This window comes from Bidens hawaiensis, unplaced genomic scaffold (assembly GCF_021521415.1).
Source record: "Bidens hawaiensis isolate Kalapana, Puna unplaced genomic scaffold, B.hawaiensis_p1.1 tig00002236_1, whole genome shotgun sequence".
Classification (NCBI taxonomy): domain Eukaryota; kingdom Viridiplantae; phylum Streptophyta; class Magnoliopsida; order Asterales; family Asteraceae; genus Bidens; species Bidens hawaiensis.
Genome location: NW_027491119.1, coordinates 2,217,775 through 2,238,339, shown reverse-complemented (window position 1 = coordinate 2,238,339; position 20,565 = coordinate 2,217,775). Strand labels below are relative to the sequence as shown.

At 34.5% G+C, this 20,565-nt stretch overlaps 3 protein-coding genes across 3 annotated transcripts; 2 read left to right on the top strand and 1 right to left on the bottom strand.

The window, feature by feature from the left end:
- The first annotated feature begins 326 nt into the window (after positions 1–326).
- Positions 327–8,677, top strand: LOC143611138 (flavin-containing monooxygenase FMO GS-OX5-like). The gene is made up of 5 exons (XM_077085424.1): positions 327–848; positions 3,372–3,454; positions 3,544–3,679; positions 3,779–3,949; positions 8,510–8,677. The coding sequence occupies exons 1-5, from the start codon at positions 327–329 to the stop codon at positions 8,675–8,677; spliced, it is 1,080 nt and encodes a 359-aa protein (XP_076941539.1).
- A 2,361-nt stretch (positions 8,678–11,038) lies between these two features.
- On the bottom strand, positions 11,039–13,452 carry LOC143611121 (uncharacterized). Its single transcript, XM_077085413.1, has 6 exons — positions 13,418–13,452; positions 13,246–13,324; positions 12,726–12,755; positions 12,187–12,616; positions 11,128–12,011; positions 11,039–11,083 (listed from the first exon to the last, which is right to left on the bottom strand). Exons 1-6 carry the CDS (start codon positions 13,450–13,452, stop codon positions 11,039–11,041), a joined length of 1,503 nt encoding a protein of 500 aa, XP_076941528.1.
- Positions 13,453–16,168: 2,716 nt separating this feature from the next.
- LOC143612237 (transcription factor MYB4-like) lies at positions 16,169–17,837 on the top strand. The gene is made up of 3 exons (XM_077086270.1): positions 16,169–16,444; positions 16,537–16,666; positions 17,330–17,837. Exons 1-3 carry the CDS (start codon positions 16,174–16,176, stop codon positions 17,835–17,837), a joined length of 909 nt encoding a protein of 302 aa, XP_076942385.1. The 5' UTR covers positions 16,169–16,173.
- Positions 17,838–20,565: the final 2,728 nt, after the last annotated feature.

Here is a 20,565-nt window from a genome sequence, read left to right as displayed (position 1 = left end):
TCTCTTCGCCTACAAATTTTATCTTCATTGATTTTTACACAAACAAATATCACGTGTGAATAGGAAGAATTTAAATGCCAATTCTCATTAAAAAAAATTATAACGAGAATCATATCAAATCATGTGCTAGTGGGATTAATCAATTAGTTTAAGAAAAGAAAAACAATATGTCAATCGTCTTTTATAAGTAAAATGAGGCAATAAAATATGATTTATATTTGAAATTTACCTATTTGTCATATCTGTAAATTGGAAGATGCTCAGAAATTGCTTATAAACATAGAAGGACTGCTTATTGTATGGTTAAAAGAACCAAAACTCAAACTATGCCAACTCCTTTGAAGGTGGCCGTCATTGGAGCCGGTGTGTGTGGGTTAGTTGCGGCTAGGGAGCTTGAAAGAGAAGCCCATGAAGTTGTAGTTTTAGAAAAATCACATAGATTGGGTGGAGTATGGGTCTATGATCCACGAACCGAGTCGGATTTACTTGGAATCGATCCAGATAGAGAAATCATTCATGCCACGATTTACAAATCTTTACGAACAAATAGTCCACGCCAAATAATGGGATACTCGGATTATATGTTAGGAGGGAAAGTATATGGTGACCCAAGGATGTTTCCTGGGCACCAAGAGTTTTTAAGTTATTTGGAAGATTTTGCGGACACATTCGGAGTAACCAAACTCATAAGGTTCAATTCAGAGGTAACTGGAGTCGAGTTACTTGATTTTGGGAATGAATTTGTAGTCGACTGGAAGACGAATGGAATGAGTTTAACCGAAGTGTTTGACTCGGTGGTTGTATGCAATGGTCACAACAGCCAACCTAGAGCCGCTTTGGACACCCAGGTATTACTCACCTTTGAACATTAACCGGTTATAGTCTAGTGTTGTAAAACTCGTTAGGCGCTAGTTGGACGGTGGAGTAAGAACTAGTGACTAATTGGATTGGAATGTATATGTAATTTTTTAAATAGCGATTAATCAGCAACTAGTCGATGGGTCGGTAGCGACTAACGATTAATCAGCCTAGTCGGGATTTTTACGACCATCGGTTGTACTATGTTTAGTTAGATAAGTAATTATATTGTTCAATGAGACCAGTTTTGTCAACATTTTTTGTTAGTTACAAGATCATAACAAATCATGTTCATAAAGTCAGATTGAAACATATTTATTAAAAAACTAGCTTTGCTAATTAATTTACCAAACATATTTTCCTATTATGTAATGTCCCTTATTAAAATTGTTAAAAACTTAAACTACAAATATTTTGATCCTTAAATCAGTTCAGGTTTTGTGTGTAAAACCTGTAATAATATGTTGGTAATTGTCTGTTACTAATTTGCCACTACCGTTAGTCGCTATTGTCTTATATTTTAATTCCCGTAGCAGAATTAGACAAAAAAGATGTGACGGATCCAGCTCATAAAATGGGAGTGCTGGACCCCCTTAATTATTATTTAACATATAGTAGAAACTCGATAAATTAATACTCGATTATTTAATAAACTCTCTAAGATAATATTTTTTGTCGGTCCCGACTCGGGGATAGGGTGCTAAATTAATAATTCGCTAAAATTATAAGATAATACATTTTTGATAATTTCTTTAGACCTCATATAAAATATAAATTAATAATTCCTTATATATAGCATATTACATGAATGATTTATGAAGGTTTCTTGAAAAATGACTCAATTGTCTTTTGTTTTTTGTTGAAATCAATTTCCCCTTGAATCTCGTCTCTAATTTTCCTTAGCATGGTAAGAACTTCTGGTGTTGTTTTCTCATAGCTCAACAAGAAATTGTTCAATGTGATTGCCGCTTTAATAGCTTCGTTTCGCGAAGGGGGCTCCATTGTAGAACTTTCGTCATCTTCTTCATCGATATCATCTTTATTAATTCCAATAACGCTTTCAATAATTTCTTCATCAGTCAACAACTATACAACTACATTTTCTTCTGGGTGAGTCAGAACATTTTACTATAAATTAATAAAATATTAATTAATATATAAATTAATAATTATTAATTTATCGATTAATTAATAACTCTTTTAATTAATAAATTTTGGTGGTCCCAAGTGTATTATTTTATAGAGTTTCTACTGTATACGTTTGAGTTAATTATTTGATATAACGTATTAAATTGTTTATATGTTGTATTTATTTATTACTCTCTTTTTAGGCGGTACAAGTATAATAATATCTTGTAAAGAAAATTGGCATTCTTAACTCTCAATTAAGTAAAAATCTAACTTAAAACACTTTTGGATCTATGTGACAATAACATATCATAAAAATCAATTAAATTGCTAATTAATAAATTAACAGTCGCGCTTATAGTTGTTCAAACAGACGAACCAAGAAATATGAATTACATACACAATAAGATTATGCCAAACACGTACGTATAATGTGTGTGTATACGGTTCAACCCATTACTTGGTAACTAAAAGATTCACTTTCTACATCATCATTATTATTTTGTATATGTATTTAACACATACAGGAATACTTGAATGGCCAAAGAAGCAATTGCATGCTCACAACTATCGAGTTCCTGAACCATTTCAAGATCAGGTTTGTTAATTTTTTATAAACCTGAAACCCTTTAGATACCATTCAGGTATCTTACAACTAGGCCATCCTGTGACGGTTTGCTAAATGTTATTACAAATGTATTTATGTCTCTCTCTCGCACACACGCACACACACAACTCATTAAACCTCACAGGTTGTGGTTATTATTGGGAACGGATCAAGTGCATACGACATATCAAGAGAACTAGCGACAGTTGCCAACGAAGTTCACTTGTCCTCCAGATCGCCAAATGTTAAGGTCTCAAAACTGGATAAATACAATAATGTATGGCAGCATGCCAAGGTCATCCGATTATGATTTTCGTTTACTTAAAAAGGTGACTGCTAATTCTAATGTTGTTACTAATTTACTCATATATATTTTGTGTATTAGTAATATAAATTCTTTTGATTGTTATATAGTAGTCTTGGTTATAGTATCAAACTATCAATGTAGTTATTACTTATTAGTAATATAAATTCTTTTGATGGTTATACTGTATAAACTACTAAAAATCTAGGTATTAGCAATCAAAGTTTCGATCACAAACCAGCCGTCAATGTTTTTCTTTTGCGACTGATTTCAAAATTGTTATCGCAAAAATCTTCATGGGTAATCCAATTTTGCGACAGATTTGTTTCTTTGCTATGGCAAAAATCTTCAGATAGACAATTTCGACATATATAAAGCATTACTCAATGATTTGCTAGTCTTCTTTGACTTACAAGCAACAATATTTCATGATTGTTTATATATTTGCTTCTTTGCTATGGCAAAAATCTTCAGATAGATCATGTTTTCAAAGACGGCACAGTTAAGTTTCAAGATGAAGTGCTCATTAAAGCAGATACAATTATTCATTGTACAGGGTGAGAACCACCAATAAGGCTTCATCCGTAATATACTAACTTGATCGTTGTCATTAACTTTTATATGTTGACGTGTTACATGTATTTAGGTACGAGTTTCACTTTCCATTTCTTAAAACAAACGGCATTGTAACCATTGATGACAAGTGTGTTTCGCCTACTTACGGGAGTGTTTTCCCTCCTCAACTGGCCCCTAGACTGTCTTTCGTCGGATTATTTTACAAGGTCGGTTCATCGTAATTTCTTTAATTATAAAACATTTGTTTAAGTAGATAACGTGCAAGATTATTTTGACAACAGACATTGATGGTATGATTTTATCAGGGTATGACGTTCCTACCAGCCGAACTGCAATCGAAGTGGATAGCTCGAGTATTATCAGGGAAGATTTCCTTGCCTTCAGAAACTGAAATGTTGCATGAGGTGGAACAAGTTTATCAAGAAATGAAAGTAAAAGGAATCCCTAAGAGTGAAAGTCATTCTCTTAATTTTAAGGTAAGTTTAATAATAAATTAGCAAACTAGGCAGGTTTGAGTGTTTGACAAAGAAAAAAAAGTTCAAAAAAAAAGCAACTTAAATAAGCATAACCAATAGAATTTCAACACATAATCCAATTGGGTATCTCTAGGCATCCCTCACAGAATTCTATGCAAAAGTGAGTTGCCACTAATTAGATGGGCTACACAACTCTCTAAATATGAAAGAAAGAAAGAAAGAAAGAAAGAAAGAAAAACTACAAAGGTGTATTGTCTTCCACAACTATAGAGGGTAAGGATAAAGTGGTGTCTCAACTTTGGCACTTGGGTAAGTTCAGCGTTTGGCACACGACTTTTTATGTTTCTTGCTAGAATGGTAAGGCTAAAGCCTAAAGTGGTGCCTATCCTTGGGTGGTTGGTCCAATCGGTGCCCTGCATGACTTTTATGTTTCTTGGGAAAGAGTAGCGCTGACATATCGTGTATCCCGTACACGATACGACACATACATGATAGGACATGAACAGAAAACATGTATACCTGTACATGACATGAAAACTTATTGTGTACCTGTATCCCAAACCCGAACACGAATTTGTTAATACCATGTATACACGATAAGGCACAGACCTACTAATACCGATGGTGCCGCTGAAACTGCAAAGATACCGAACTGTCAGAGAATTGAAGGGCTGCGACTACCGGAGACGTGGAGGGAAACTACCAGTCCACCTGAGATCTGGTGAGGGAGAATCAGAGAAGGGTTTGCGCGGCATTTGCTTGATGTTGGATTGGAATGATATGCGCCGTATTCAATTGTTTGATACAAAAATTTATGGTTAAATATTTAGGGTATATAACATATTATATTATTATATATAATTTTTATTTATAAAAAATTTAATCTGGCACTAACGGGTTAAGACACGAAAATTAGCAGGTCGATTGGTGTTTACCAGTTTAGTACACGAAACCTATTAAAGTCATACCTGATACCTGTTAAAGTCATGTAAGTTTGTATCGTGTATTCGTGTATTGTGTCTAAATTGCCAGCCTTAGGAAGGAGGACAAGGCACCGTCTTAGCACCTTTATATATGTTTAGACCAATGTTTTCAGACCCGGCCCGAACGTCAACCCGGAAGCCTTACCGGGTCAAAGGTCGGACCGACCCGGGAGGTCGGACCGGTGTTTGACCCGGATGATGTCATAAATAATTTAAATATATATTTATGTATATATATAATTCATATACATTTAAAAAATAATAATAACCAAAAATAATAATAATACCAAACTTTAATGTTTATTTATATTTTATACATTGCTTTTTAATATATATATGATTTATGTTTGATCAATAGAGACATCAATGAAGCTTGGTTGGTTGGCTCAAGAGGTAATTATTAAAGCTTCTATCTCTGAAATGACCCAAGTTCAAATCCTGGCATACGCATTTCATTTTGGATTTAATAAAAAATGAGTTTTACCGGTCCACCCGTCGGGTCAACCGGTCCGACCACCACCCGCAAAACCCAGCCAGGTTTTTAGAAACGTCCAAAATACTTTGACCCGGCCCGGTATAAGGACCGGGTCCCGGTCCGACCGGCCGGGCCGGGTTTCAAAACACTGGTTTAGACATTTATGTTGCCTAATTGAGACATTAGTCATGATAAGGGAGCAGTAACTCACTTTCGTATGGAATTTCGTCCAAGCTAGGGGTGTTCTTCGGGTTATTTATTCGGGTTTCGGGTTGTTTGGGTCGGGTTGTTCGGATTTGAGCTCAAAACAAATTGACCCAAGAACTGACCCAAATAAGTTCGGTTTGTTCGGGTTTCAGGTTGAACGGGTCGGGTTAATTCGGGTTGAGTTTCGGGTTTAACAAATTAAAAAAATATATCCACCTTTGACAATATCATAAATTAAAAAACCGTATTCCAAGTCGTTATAAAACCATAATATACAGTCATATTCAACAATAGCATATATTATTTAGCAAAATGTAACGCCCCGTTCCCGGAAGCCCTACTTTGGCGTTGGATTTACTCATAAACACAGTTCTAAAATCAGAGTTAATTAAAAAACTTTTCGCGGAATACATAATATTAAACATTCTTACATAACATGAGTGCTTGTTTTTAAACAAAATACATTAAGTCTTAAAAGGTAACGTAAACGACACGTGAATCTTCTTTTCTTCGATGCCAGTTTTCACTTTGTTGCCACGTGTCTTCCCTCAAGCAACCCATCGCATCCTATTCACCTGCGTGCATACTAATAGTCAGTTACGTTGAGTGAGTTCTAGTTTAACAGTTTACAGGATTATTCTTACAAATTCTTTCATTTCCATACAAATATTATTTGTACTATTACATTATTCTTACACATTCTTACAAACATACAATTATACATACATTCTTGCACATATATTATAAGGGTCTGCCACCCGACTTCTTGAACAAATATTATAAGGGTCTGCCACCCGACTTCTTGCACCGATATCGTAGAGTCAGCCACTCTATTCTTGCCCAGGTATTAGAAGGGCCTGCTACCCTGACTCTTACTATTCTTGCCCAGGTATTAGAAGGGCCTGCCACCCTGACTCTTACTTCACATTCCTTCTAGATTCTTACAAACATGTTAAGTTAAACAACTAACATATGCAAGTTCTAACCTCTTTATTTCATTCTTACATTAATCAGTTGTGTTAATCTCATATATATATATATATATCTTTCTTTCATTCTTGCATTAATCATTCACGTTAAGCGCATAAGTATATATTCTTACAAGTATGCACACAACCCCGAAACCATCTCAAAGAGAAATGGGGCTAGAACTCACCTGGAGACGATTTCTCTCACCGTCAATGGTAATGCCCTTCCTTAGCTGTGCACGGCTAACTGTACAATATATTACGCGCGTCAATTAACCATTACTACTACTTCTTACATCTAAGTTAATGAAACCCTCAACTAACGGGGGTCCGGGGGCAGCACACCTGGTAGCGGGGTCTAGGGGCGGCAGCCCTTAGCAGGGTCCAGGGGCAGAGCCCCTGGCTGGGGTTGATTAATCGTCCTTTAACAAAAACGCATCAGAAAATTAATTTCATGAAATTTCGCATGGAAGAATTTCGCTTCGCATGGAATTTCGCTTCGCATGACTTTTTCGCTTCGCATGGCTGTGTGATGCGAAATTATTGATTTCGCTTCGCATGGCTGTGCGATGCGAAATTCCTGCCTTTCGTCGTTTTTACCATTTTAAAGCCATTTTTCTCCGTGTTTCCTCCTTAGGACCCGATTTTACCTTTTTTATGGGTTTTGGGTCGTACCAACTTTGTATACTCGTTTTTTATGAGGTCCAAACATCACCTTTTTGTCCTATATCATACCCGTGAGGCTATGACTCACCAAGTTTTTGTTTTTCTTACATCTTTCAACCCGATCTACTAAGATATCGATTTTCATGTCGAACTCAACCACAAAACTTAAACTGGTTGGCTAAAACTCACCTTTGGCTTCGGGTTTGGTTCGGATCTGGACAACTCGAGGATCTGGACGTGATTCTTGTTGTTTGAAGACACTTGATCACCAAGATCTTCGTTACTTTAGCCCGGATTCGGATTCAGGTATTGAGAGAGTATGTGTGTGTTCTAGGGAGTGTGTGTGTGTGTTGTGGGAAGAAATGGTGAAGGGATGAGAGGATGGCCTTATATAGAGGGTTATGGACCCCACCATCCACTTCCTTCACCAAATCCCAATCCTTATCCAAATATAAACACGTACACAATTAAACGAGCAACACACACGAAACAATAATTTTCTTTTATTTAGTAATCTCGTAATACAGATGTTACATAAAACATGAAATTTATCATACAAGCATGTATTAGATCAGATGAAGGAGTGTCGTAGCCTGCGGATCAATATTTGTGTAGATTGAAGAAACATGCTCAATACATATTGGTTTAAATACTATACTATTTAAGTTTTTGAATTGAATATACATTCTCCACATGCTTTATAGTAATTAATGCATTGGGATATGATAAATCCAAAATTAATCGGAGTCTTGAGAACAATCGAACAAGAATACATAGGTCACTGTGTTACTTCACCGCTAAATTACCCTATAAAAATTAGGGATACATGCATCGATGTATTATACTTCGGGTTATTCGGGTCAACCCAAATTTGGGTATTTCAACCCAAATACCGACCCGAATATTTTGTTTCGGATTCGGGTTAGGAGCTTAATCGGTTCGGGTGAATTCGGTTCGGGTTATTCGGGTCTCGGGTCGCTTTGATTCGGGTTCGTTATTCGGGTACAGTTAAAAAGCACACCCCTGGTCCAAGCCACCTTGATGGCCTAGAGGTGTCCAAGACTCTAGGTTGTGTTGAAATTCTACTGGGTAGGCTTATTTATATGAATTTTTTTCGTTTGCCTATTTTGAAGAATTTTTTTTATCAAACATGCATATATGCATTTTGGTAATTTTACTTCAACTTATTCACGTATGTTAAGATTTTAGTTCTTTTGTATCATCATATAAGTAAATACTTTGTCTTAAAATGACTTAACAGATGGACTACATAGACTGGTTATCAGATCAGTTGAAGATAGCACGACCTCCACAAAAGTTTAGGGACTTTTATGCCCATTTTATAGAACGGTATCGTAAGGATAATGAAGGGTTCCAAGAAAAATTTGAAGATGATTTATTACTGTGCGATGAGATTGTTGCAGAATGATTAAAAACATATTTTATGCACGCTTTCCAGAATGGTTTCGCAAGGATAATGAAGGGTTCCGTGAAACATTTGAAGAAGATTTGTTAATATGTGATCATTGAGTTTGTTTAGATGGTGACATGGTGTCATGCAAGTAAATGGCTAAAACAGTTAGTTTAATTTACCCATAGACAAAGTAGTCTTGTTGGACCTTCCTTGTTGAAAACTGTTACAAACACAATCCACAATCTTCTTATTCAATAACAAACTTCACACTTACAAACAAGATAGAAGAAAAAACAATATAAACCCTAACTCAGACGATACAGGACTTTTTTTAGAAGAAAAAGTCAAAATTAATAATAATCTGGAAAGAACCTTTCATTTATATCACCACAAGCAGTTGGGCCTTTGACTCCACATGACTTTGACCTGGGCCTGACCCTTTAAAGTTCCTAGCCCAATATCATCATATACCTTCCAAAGCCCACTATCTTTTAACCGTTGCACTCTCGCTCGTACATCATATAACATAAAAACAACATATTAGAACGCATAATATAAAAAAACTAACATTTGAAAATGAATTGTAATTAAATGTTACCTTTCAACACCCCCCCACAATTCATTTCTCAAACATATCCAGCATTCCCAATTTTTCACATAGATACTCATGTTGAACAGGAAATAATCTTTTCGTAAAAACATCCGCCAGCTGATCACCAGTCTTAGTTTTAACAACCTGAATGGTTCCCGCTGAAATTTTTTCTCTCAAGTAAAACAGATCAACCTCAAAGTGTTTAGTTTGGTCATAAAAAACCGGATTAGCAGCTATGGATATAGCAGCTGAATTATCACAAAACAGTTTAACTGGCAAACTTACATTTATATTTAGTTCTTTTAACAAATTAACCAGCCATACAACTTCATAAGTCGCTGCACACATTGACCGATACTCAGCTTCAGCTGAAGATCGTGAAACAGTTAACTGTTTTTTACTCTTCCAGGAAACAAGAGAGTTTCCTAGTAAAACGCAGTACCCTGTCACCGATCTTCTATTAGTTAAACACTTGGCCCAGTCAGAGTCTGCAATGGCCCGCAACCCAAAGCCTCCTTCTTTACTTATCATCACACCACGTCCAGGTGATTTTTTCAAATACCTTAAAAGTCTTAATGCAAGTCTCAAGTGTGAAGTTGTTGGACTATGCATGTATTGACTCAAAAATTGAACCGAATAAGAAATATCTGGACGAGTATGTGATAAGTAAATGAGCTTACCAATCAATTTTTGATATTTTGAAATGTTCTCTAGCGGAGATCTATCTTTTTCACAAAAGCTTGTTACATTATGAATTCGTTCAATAGGAGTATTAATAGGCTTAGACGCCGTTAAACCAAATTCTGCTAGCAAGTCTACACAGTACTTTCTCTGATTTAGACACACACCAAAATCAGAGTATAGTACTTCTATCCCTAAAAAATATTTAAGTATACCAAGATCTTTAATAAGAAACTTAGTTTTTAACAATTCTTTTATATTATTAATTTCTTTTGTACTACTTCCTGTGATGACAATATCATCAACGTATACTAAAAGTATAATAATAACATCACCTAAAGTCTTAACAAACAAAGAATGATCCAGTTTACTTTGTTCAAACCCAATTTCAAGCAAAACGCCAACCAATTTTTTATTCCACATTCTTAGGGCTTGTTTAAGACCATACAAAGACTTTGTTAACTTGCAAAATTTAGTATCATTTTTAGAAAAATAACCCTCAGGTAATGTCATGTAAACATCTTCATAAAGATCTCCATATAAAAAAGCATTATTGACGTCAAGTTGGAATAAAGACCAGCTATTCTTAACAGCTAATGAGATTATAGTTTGAACAGTAATCATTTTCACCACAGGTGAAAAAGTTTCACCAAAGTCTATTCCCTCTCTTTGATTAAAACTTTTTGCAACCAACCTAGCTTTATATCTTTCAATCTCACCATTAGCCCTATATTTAATCTTATAAACCCATTTACAACCAATGGGTTTTAACAAATTCGGTACCATTATCACTTCTAAAAACTTTAACAGTTTTGTCATATTGATTTTTGATCATATTACAAAAACTTTCTATACTAAGAAAAACTTCACTCTTACTCCTTAACAAATAAACCCAAACAGCCCTAGTGAAATCATCAACAACAGTCAAGAAGTATCGGTATCCTTCTTTACTATTGACTCTATAAGGACCCCACACATCTAAGTGAACCAGCTCTCCAAGTATAAAAGATTGATGATCACTTAGTGGAAAAGGTTCACGATGTTGTTTTGCTAAGTGACAGATTTCACAAGGATAATTATCATTTTTAACATTTATTTTTAAATCATCCTTTAGAACTTCTAGTACTTGGAAAGCTGGACGCCCTAACCTAGAATGCCAAATATTAACTTGTTCAACACTATTATAACACACCTTAACAGGTAAAGTTGCATTGCCACAAAAATATAGACCATCTAATTGATTACCAGTCACTAGAATTCTCTTTGTGAGTGAGTCCTGGATGTAGCAACAATGTTCATTAAACGTAACAGATAACTTGTTATCATAAGCAAGTTTATACACAGACAAAAGATTAACATTATATTCTGGAACAACAAACACATCATTTAGAATGACATTATTACTTAACTTGACACTCCCAATTTTAGTTACTAAAGCATTTGATCCATTTGGATGTTTAATTTTAATATTAAATTCAGTTACATCTATTTGATTGAAAACATTCTTGTCATTCATGATCATGTGTTGATTGGCTCCAGAATCTACAACCCAAGTAGACTCATCTGAATCAGTGGATAATCCACTCGTAAAACAAAAAACACCTTTCGAAAAGTTACACAAGTAATTACCTCCAACAATGGAGGCAGAAGGACCCACATCAGCCTTTTCTAACAATCCTAACAATCTTGAAATTTGATTAGAAGTAAGAGTACTCATGTTGGAGTCGGATGATGTACCAGTTTTCCCATTATTAGAACTATTAGAAAATTTTTTAGACCCTTGGTTTACAAACTTATTGTTTTTGGGTTTTGAACTTTGGGGATATCCCATAATTTCAAAACATCTTTCAACGGTATGTCCTATTTTATTACAATGCGTACATTTAAAATTCGGATTCGGTCCTCTATAAACACCTTTTTTATTATCAAAAAACTGATTCACCTTAGCTGCAAAACCAAGATTTTGAATTTGACCCTTAGAACCATTGGCATTTCTGTGAGACTCTTCCCTTGAAATAATAGCAAAGGCAGCTTTCACAGATGGCAATGGTTCACTAGTCAGCAGATTAATTAGTCCTAACCGGTTGGTAAACATCATCCAATCCCATTAAAAATTGCATCAATTTAATCAATTGGTTGAAATCATTAAAGCCCTTTGAGGCTTGACAAGAACAAGAAGGCAATTGAACCATAGAATCAAATTGTTTCCACATGGAAGACAACTTATGATTGTATTCTGATACTGTTGTACCATTTTGACTTAGTAAATTTATTTTTTGATAAAGACCAAATACAACAGATCCATCTACCTTATCATAAGTATCTCTTAGTTCTTCCCAAACATCAAAGGCAGGTTCAAAATAAACTTGTCCCACATAAAGTTCATCACAAACAGAATTTAAGATCCAAGTAAGTACAATAGAATTGCACCTATCCCACTGATTAGCAAGCACCTCATCTTCAACAGGTTTTAAACATTTTCCATTAATAAACCCTACTTTGTTTTTAACTTGCAATGCAAGTTTCATAGCACTAGCCCATACACGATAATTCTCAGTTCCTTTAAGTTTCACGTTAATAATGGACAAGGTGCTTGCATCACTGGGATGAAGATACAAAGGATTGCTAACTTCTAATTTGCTAATTTTGGTTTCACTAGTAGACTCATCACCCATCTTAACCTATTAATTATTACCAAAAACAAGAATGTAATATGAAACTACACAACAATTAAACGAATCACACAAACGATACACAAAAAAACCTAGGATGCCAAATGCACACAGAAACCAGGCATGGACATCTGGTATTATCAAATGCCTAATGCAAGAGTCAATATTAAACAATAAAAAAAAAAATAGGGAACGATCTCACCGAGCAAGCGAAGCAGCAGACAGATAGCCGCAATCTTCACTTAGGGTTACGAACTATCCCGCGAACAGGAGATTGCACCTTCTTCAAACAATATACCAGATCGATAAGAGGAAAATCGATCAATAACAAACCAAGAACACCGTTAGGGTTTCAGATCTGGAACCCTAACCCTTTCTAACACCACCGATCAGAGACAAAACGAAGCGCGGAGAGTGATGGATCAGATTCGCATACGCTCTGATACCATGTTACAAACACAATCCAGAATCTTCTTATTCAATAACAAACTTCACACTTACAAACAAGATAGAAGAAAAACCCTAACTCAGACGATACAGGGCTTTTTTAGAAAAAGTCAACATTAATAATAATCTGGAAAGACCTTTCATTTATATCATCACAAGCAGTTGGGCCTTTGACTCCACATGACTTTGACCTGGGCCTGACCCTTTAAAGTTCCTAGCCCAATATCATCATATACCTTCCAAAGCCCACTATCTTTTAACCGTTGCACTCTCGCTCGTACATCATATAACATAAAAACAACATATTAGAACGCATAATATAAAAAAACTAACATTTGAAAATGAATTGTAATTAAATGTTACCTTTCAACAAAAACATTTGCGATTCTTATATCCATGTGAAGCATCGATTAAAAAAAATAATATATATTCAATTGTACTTCATATCTTTAAATTTACAAGGAAGAAAATCCGGTCTATTTATGCAAGTGAATTAAAGAAAAAGGGATTTGAATTTTCCCCAAGGATCATTGTATATATAGCCGTTTTGAGTTGTTTATATTTTTCTTTACATTTCAAAACAAATTTTATTCAAAACCGAGTTAATCTATATTTACAAATCAAGGCTGGCCCAGAGATTTATTTACCTCGGCCTAACCGAAATAAAAAGGCCCGTATAATTTAAATGTATCATGGATAAAAAAATTTTGGACTCAATATATCTAAAGTGATTAAGATTCATACCTATTTTAGAAAAAAAATTATATATATATATATATATATGATTAGGTTCATTTCAGAAGTGATTCTTATAGCGAGAAGTGATATAAGTCATTAGATTATTAATCAATGGTTGAAAATGTATTGCATTTATTTTAATTAATGAAATTTGAGAAAAAATAAAATAAATAAATAAAATGGTAGTATAGGTAGATTAAAATAATTCATCATTTAATTTTTTTTAATCAATCCCTAAATAAAAGTCTAAAGCATTAATATCCAGACTTTATGATTTGTAAGTTACAATTTATTTATACCACTAGATGTCCTTTAGATAGTATGGATTTATTTTTGTTTCTTTTTTCACTAGTTCCATTTACCGTGAAATAATTGATGCATTTCGAATACGAGTTTATCAACTGATATAACCAAGTAACAAACTACATTCGGTTTTAAATTGTTTTTTTAATCTATGATTAATTCGTTCGTCATAATATTTCAAATTTAACCATATCTAGAAATATTTTCAACTTTATACCGAATTCGTAAAACCACCTACATATTACATAAAATAATCCTACACACGATAAAATTTACACGTATATAATTCGAGATACCACATACCCAGTACATATATGAACCCTACACACGCTAAAATTTACACATACACAATTTAAAATACCACTTAGATATTATATACATGAACCTACAGAAGATAAAAATTACGTATACACAATTCAAAATGTTATCTACACAACCCATATATGAACCTACATAACACATAAATGATCCTACATGTTATAAAATTTACACGTACAAAGTTCGAAATACCACCTACACAGTACACATATGAACTTACACACGACAAAATTTACACGTACACAATTCGAAATACCACCTCCACAATACATATATGAAGCTACACACAATAAAATTTAAACATACACAATTCAAATACCACTTACACAGTACAAATTGAACTCTTTTTTTCTATTAAACTACATATAATAAATAGCGGATCATGCTAATAACTTATAATTATAAAATTTTCACATACAGTAATGTCTAGCTTAGTGAAAGAAATATAATAGTAAAAACTATATATGACACTATGACCATTGATTAAGCATAAAAAAATGAAATCGTTAAATACAACTTACACAGTACCAAATAAACTCTTTTATATATATATATATATATATATATATATTAAACTACATAATAAATAGCAGATCATGCTAATAATTTACAATTAAAAAATTTTCACATACATTAATGTCTAGCTTAATAAAAGAAATAAAATAGTAAAAATTATATATGACACTATAACCATTGATTAAGCATAAAAAATGAAACCGCTAAATGCATTAATATCTAGCTTAAAAAGGGCTACTTCACAAAAGACATATGCACCATTTTTAATTAAAAATATGTCATAAACATGTGTTTGTATTTAAGAATTTGTCATTTCTTTTGTTGACCATTGATTAAGCAAATCAATTGTTTATATTCACTATCGCACTTCTCTCTATAATATCACTTCTCGCAAGATCCATCCCATATATATAATGTCATTTCTTTTGTTGACCATTGATTAAGCAAATCAATTGTTTATATTCACTATCGACACCTGGCCGAGGCCCGTGATTTTGTGGGGCCAAAATTTATTATACACACACGCATATATATATATATATATATATATATATATATGAGTGTGTGTATAATAAATTTTGGCCCCACAAAATCACGGGCCTCGGCCAGGTGTCCGACTCACACTACACTACTACTCTAGGGCCGGCCCTGTTTACAATGATGTAGTTTTTTCCTGATTTATAAACACTCCGTTTGCTTACTATAATCTACAAGTTTAAAATTTATTAAAATTTCTGGTTCGGGTATAAATCCTTGTGTGTAAAAATAAAAAGAAAAAATAGTTTGTCAACCTTAAAATTGAGATATTCTAGGGATTCAAGTGGTGGGGGCGAACTTATGTGCATTTACCATATCTTATGCGGTTGGGGTTTGGTAGCGGTGACCACCCTTTCGATTCCTTCTAAAGATTTGCTTACAATGTTCATGGGCTCATGGCTTTGTTGCTTAAAATATGTCTTTTTTGGAACCACCTCCAATATTTGAATACACTTTTTTGAAACGAGATGTCAATCATTTATATTGATTTTGATGCTCCATATAGACTCATCTAAACGAGATGCCAACCGCCCATGCTAATATTGACGCTTCATACCTGACTCACCTAGGAACACCATCAAATTAGAGGAAACCACTAATGCGAGAAAACCCCATTTAGTCACAGAGTCAGGTTTCGATAAGACCTTAAGTCCCAGGCCTTTGTCATTGTTATTTTGAAATTTTATGTCATGGAAACATGAGCAAGCATGCACATAAGTGATATACACGTGAGGGTTGAGGTAACACATGTATTTCAATGTGTGTCTATAAAAGTGTCACCCCAGATTGAGTACGTTATTCCTAAATTAAGTGAAAACAAACATGTGATTCGTATACAACAGAATATAATGACACAGAGTTGTAATACAAGTTTTGTGTTAAGGAAAGGGTCATGGACTGTCAAAGAAGATATGCTTCTCAAGAACTGTATTCGGAAATTTGGCGAAGGCAAATGGCACCTTGTTCCTCTAAGAGCAGGTTAAACATATCCGTTTTTGAAATGTTTTTATTCTTGTTTTTTGGGTATATATATTCGATGAAGGTGAGCTAATATTTTATATGATTTATAGGCTTAAACCGATGTAGAAAGAGTTGTAGGCTGCGATGGTTGAATTATTTAAGGCCAGATATAAAGAGAGGTGATTTTGACGAAGATGAAATTGACCTCATGCTTAGGCTTCACAAGCTTCTAGGAAACAGGCGAGTAAAAAGTAAATTTAAACATCTAAAAGCAGCATGTCTACGAGATTTTGGGTGACTCAAACGAATACTAAAAAATGGGCCCTTATGTAAATAAAACAAGTATCGATGATAGTTGTGAACTTGTGATAACAATAAACAAAACAAAATTGGAGAAGAAATAACAAAACTAACCGGCCATGGAGGCCGTCCACACCTCCGTGCCAGCCAGGTTTAAAAGCCATATTGTAGTTCATTTCACACATCGTTTTGGATTCACCTAAGTATTTCTCTGCATATATTTTTTAAGTTCTTGTACCTTTAAGGAGTTCACTACCAATGCAAGGTAACTCGACAAGTTTCTTGAGTGGCAAGCGAATTAAGCAAGTTCGCTAGCGTGGAAAGTGAACTCCATAGAGTTTGGTGAAGAACTATAACTACATGTTGACTTTGGTGAAAAACTTTATAGAGTTCGCATGCCATCCAAGTGAACTTGCCGGGTTCACTCGCACGTACACCAGTGAACTCCAAAGATTTGTCAAAACTTGCATGAGTTCATTTGCAAGAGTAGCGAACTCTTACTAGTACAAGAACTTAACAAAATTTCCAATACTAAAGATGAATACGAGTAAACAAAGAGATGATATTGATAATGTGTGACATTAATGCGGATTTTAATTTTAGATGGTCATTGATTGCGGGGAGAATACCACGAAGAACTGCTAATGATGTGAAAAACTACTCGAACACACATCTTAGATCCCGTCCCAAACAACGAAAGGAACAAATTAAAGATGGTGAGCCGTCACCACATACTAAGGTCACAACTATTAAGCCTCAACCATGTACCGTTTCCAAAGGTTTAAATTTATACCCACACATTACACCTCAGGACACCCATAACTCGAAAACATCATCAAATATTTATATTGATGGCATCCGCAATGTCTTTGATATCTCCTTAGATGTAGTCTCGTCACCCCCACTATCCATTGACAAGGTTAATGGGTATGGGTATTTGGAAGAGTTATTTGATGACCCGGAGAAGAACAATGATAACAAAATTGGTAGCTCTTTCGATCGGTTTTTAGCAAAAGGGGAGGGGTTAGATGTTGTCAAGCAAGTAGATGGCCAAAACAATTTGTTTGATTTACCCATTGACGAAGTAGTCATGTTGGACCTTCTTTATTAGTAACATTTGGGATTCTTATCACTAATCTTTTTAATAAGTTTATAAATAAAAAGGTTGCTGCTATATGTCAGACGTCATGTGCATCAAGTGTCAGCAGTCCCCAGAATATATAACCGAAAAATTATCGGATATGTCATTCTCATACTATGACTTTGCTATTTTATTGCTATACGTAAATTGTTGTTTGAAAAAAAATAGTTTATATAATTCATATAGGCCACGTGAATCCTCATGAATGGTTTTGACCATGTTGAACACAAATCTCGCCTTTTTTTTTTGTTGCAACTACGTATGTTACTTGCTCTTTTTAATCATGCTCGATCAATTGCTGGAATCTTAGAAATTAAAGTGGATCGGTGGCTTGGTATTAATTTAAGTACGGGGAGGGTTATTGTATAATAATATCTTATCGTACATTGCGTACGCGACCTTCCAGAGCGTTGGATTAAAAAACACGCGGTGACAGTTTCGTAAATAACCCAAACTAGTTCATGATCAAATTCGTCGATTACAAATCCAATCTGATCCAAATTCTGAACTCGTCGGTCTATCTCATCCAATTTCTAAACGCTAATCAGATCTTAAAGTATGAAAATCTCTAAAGTCAAAAACCAAAACAGAAACGTCGTTGAACATCAAGAATCTTCAAAATTGATAAAAAAAATGATGATTTAATCAATCAAATTGATGTGTAGAAGGATTTAGATTCATCAATTGATTATGAAATTGCAGAATGCTATACTCAATTGAGCTCTGATTACGGTTCAAACTATCACGTTTAAACGTTCTAAACAAAACTGAAGACACCAAAACGTTCTGACCAAAACACATTTAGACGTTCAAGTTAAACGTTCTGACCAAAACGAACACCTTTAAACGTTCAAATTAAAATTACGATCGGAAAAAATATTCTTAGTGTAACAAATCAATTGAAAGTTCAGTTCTTTATTAGCCAACTTCAATTGAAAAAGTTGTCATTTCAACTAATACTTTCAAGTAATACGTTTAACTAATACTTTCAACTAATGCTTTCAACTAATACTTTCAAGTAATACATTCAACTAATACTTTCAAGTAATACGTTCAAGTAATACTTTCAACTAATACTTTCAAGTAATACATTCAAGTAATACTGTTAGTCCCATTTTGTCGTTTTAGTCTTTTGTATTGTAATTATATGCATTGGGCCTTTATTGTATGTTTTGTTTGTATATAGGCCCAAGGGAAAAAGTGTAAACAAGCCCATTGAGCATTTGATGTGACTTGCTTCTCATGCATGCTTCCCTATAAATAGGAAGCATGCTTTGAGAAGTAAGGGGGTTGAGATTCAAAAAGAAAAACCTTTTGTGAAAACACTATCTCACTTTCTCTCGGCTCTCTCTCTCTCTTTCTCTCAAACCATTCGAAAATAACATCTCAAAATCCGAGACCGCTTAGGTGGCTTAGTGTGATTTTCGCTAGCACTAAGCTCAGTTGATCCAAGACTATTGTTAGATCCACCCGCCACGGGACCTACAATTGGTATCAGAGCTTCAACTCACTAGTTAAGGGTTTTTGGATCACAACCTTGGGTTTTGATCTTGAGAAGAAGAAAACAAGTGTTCTTGCAAGAAAAGTTCACAAATACCACAAAAACAAGAAAAATACAAAAAGAATCGGCAAAATCTTCATAAAAATGTCTTAGAAGGTGTTCTTGGTAAAAATAGCAAGTGTTCAAGTTCTAGATCCAAAAGTTTTGTTATAAAAGGTGTTAAAGTTAGTGTTTACGGGTTTGAAAAGTGTTGAAATTAACAAGTGAAAATTTTCGCTTCTCATGGCATGAAAATCAGTGTACCAACCTTTGACCTAGTACTGACTAGTTAGGTGGAATAGATCCCAAGAAAGATTGCTTATAGAAAACTGAACTTTTTTGCATCAAAGAGTTTTTCGCTTCTCATAGGAGCAATTTCGCTTCGCTTAAAACTGATTCGCTTCGCTTGAAACTTTTTCGCTTCGCTTGAAAACTTTTCGCTTTGCTTGGAAACTTTTTCGCTTCGCATAGAACTTTTTTCGCTTCGCTTCACTGTTCACATTTCGCTTCTCATAGCATTTTTTCGCTTCGCATCACTGTTCATCAGAAGTTTTTCGCTTAGCCTGGAACAACTTTTTCGCTTCGCTTAACTTCATTTTTCGCTTCGCTTGAAAAGGTGTTTCGCGTGAAAAAGTTGTCTGTCTCAATTTTTTGCCGTTTAAAGTTTGCTAAGTGTTTGAGACTACTGAAATCATGACAAGCACGGATTCTGAGCTGTTGAAGGGGTATTTGTTGTTGGAAAACCAAGTGGGAACACCTACAAAGCCACCAAAGTATATGACCTTGGATGATAACTTTGCAGACTTCAAATGGAGATTCATGAACTATATCTCACTAACTGAGACTGATTTGATGAGATGTTTTGAACAAGGTCCTCATGTTCCCGTGACTCACACTGATGTTGGGGAACAACTTAAGACTCCTGAAAACTATGATCAAGCAGACCGGGACCTGTTGGCACAAGACAAGAAAGCCTATCTCATTTTAACTGTTTGTCTTTCAAATGAGATCACTGAAACTCTTTGTGAACACACAAGTGCTAAGGGTCTGTGGGAAGCACTTGTTGAGAAGGTTGAGGGTAATGCTGAAATTAGGGAAAACAAGAAGGCCCTATTGAAGGAAGAGTTTAACATGTTCAATCATCATCAAGGGGAAGCT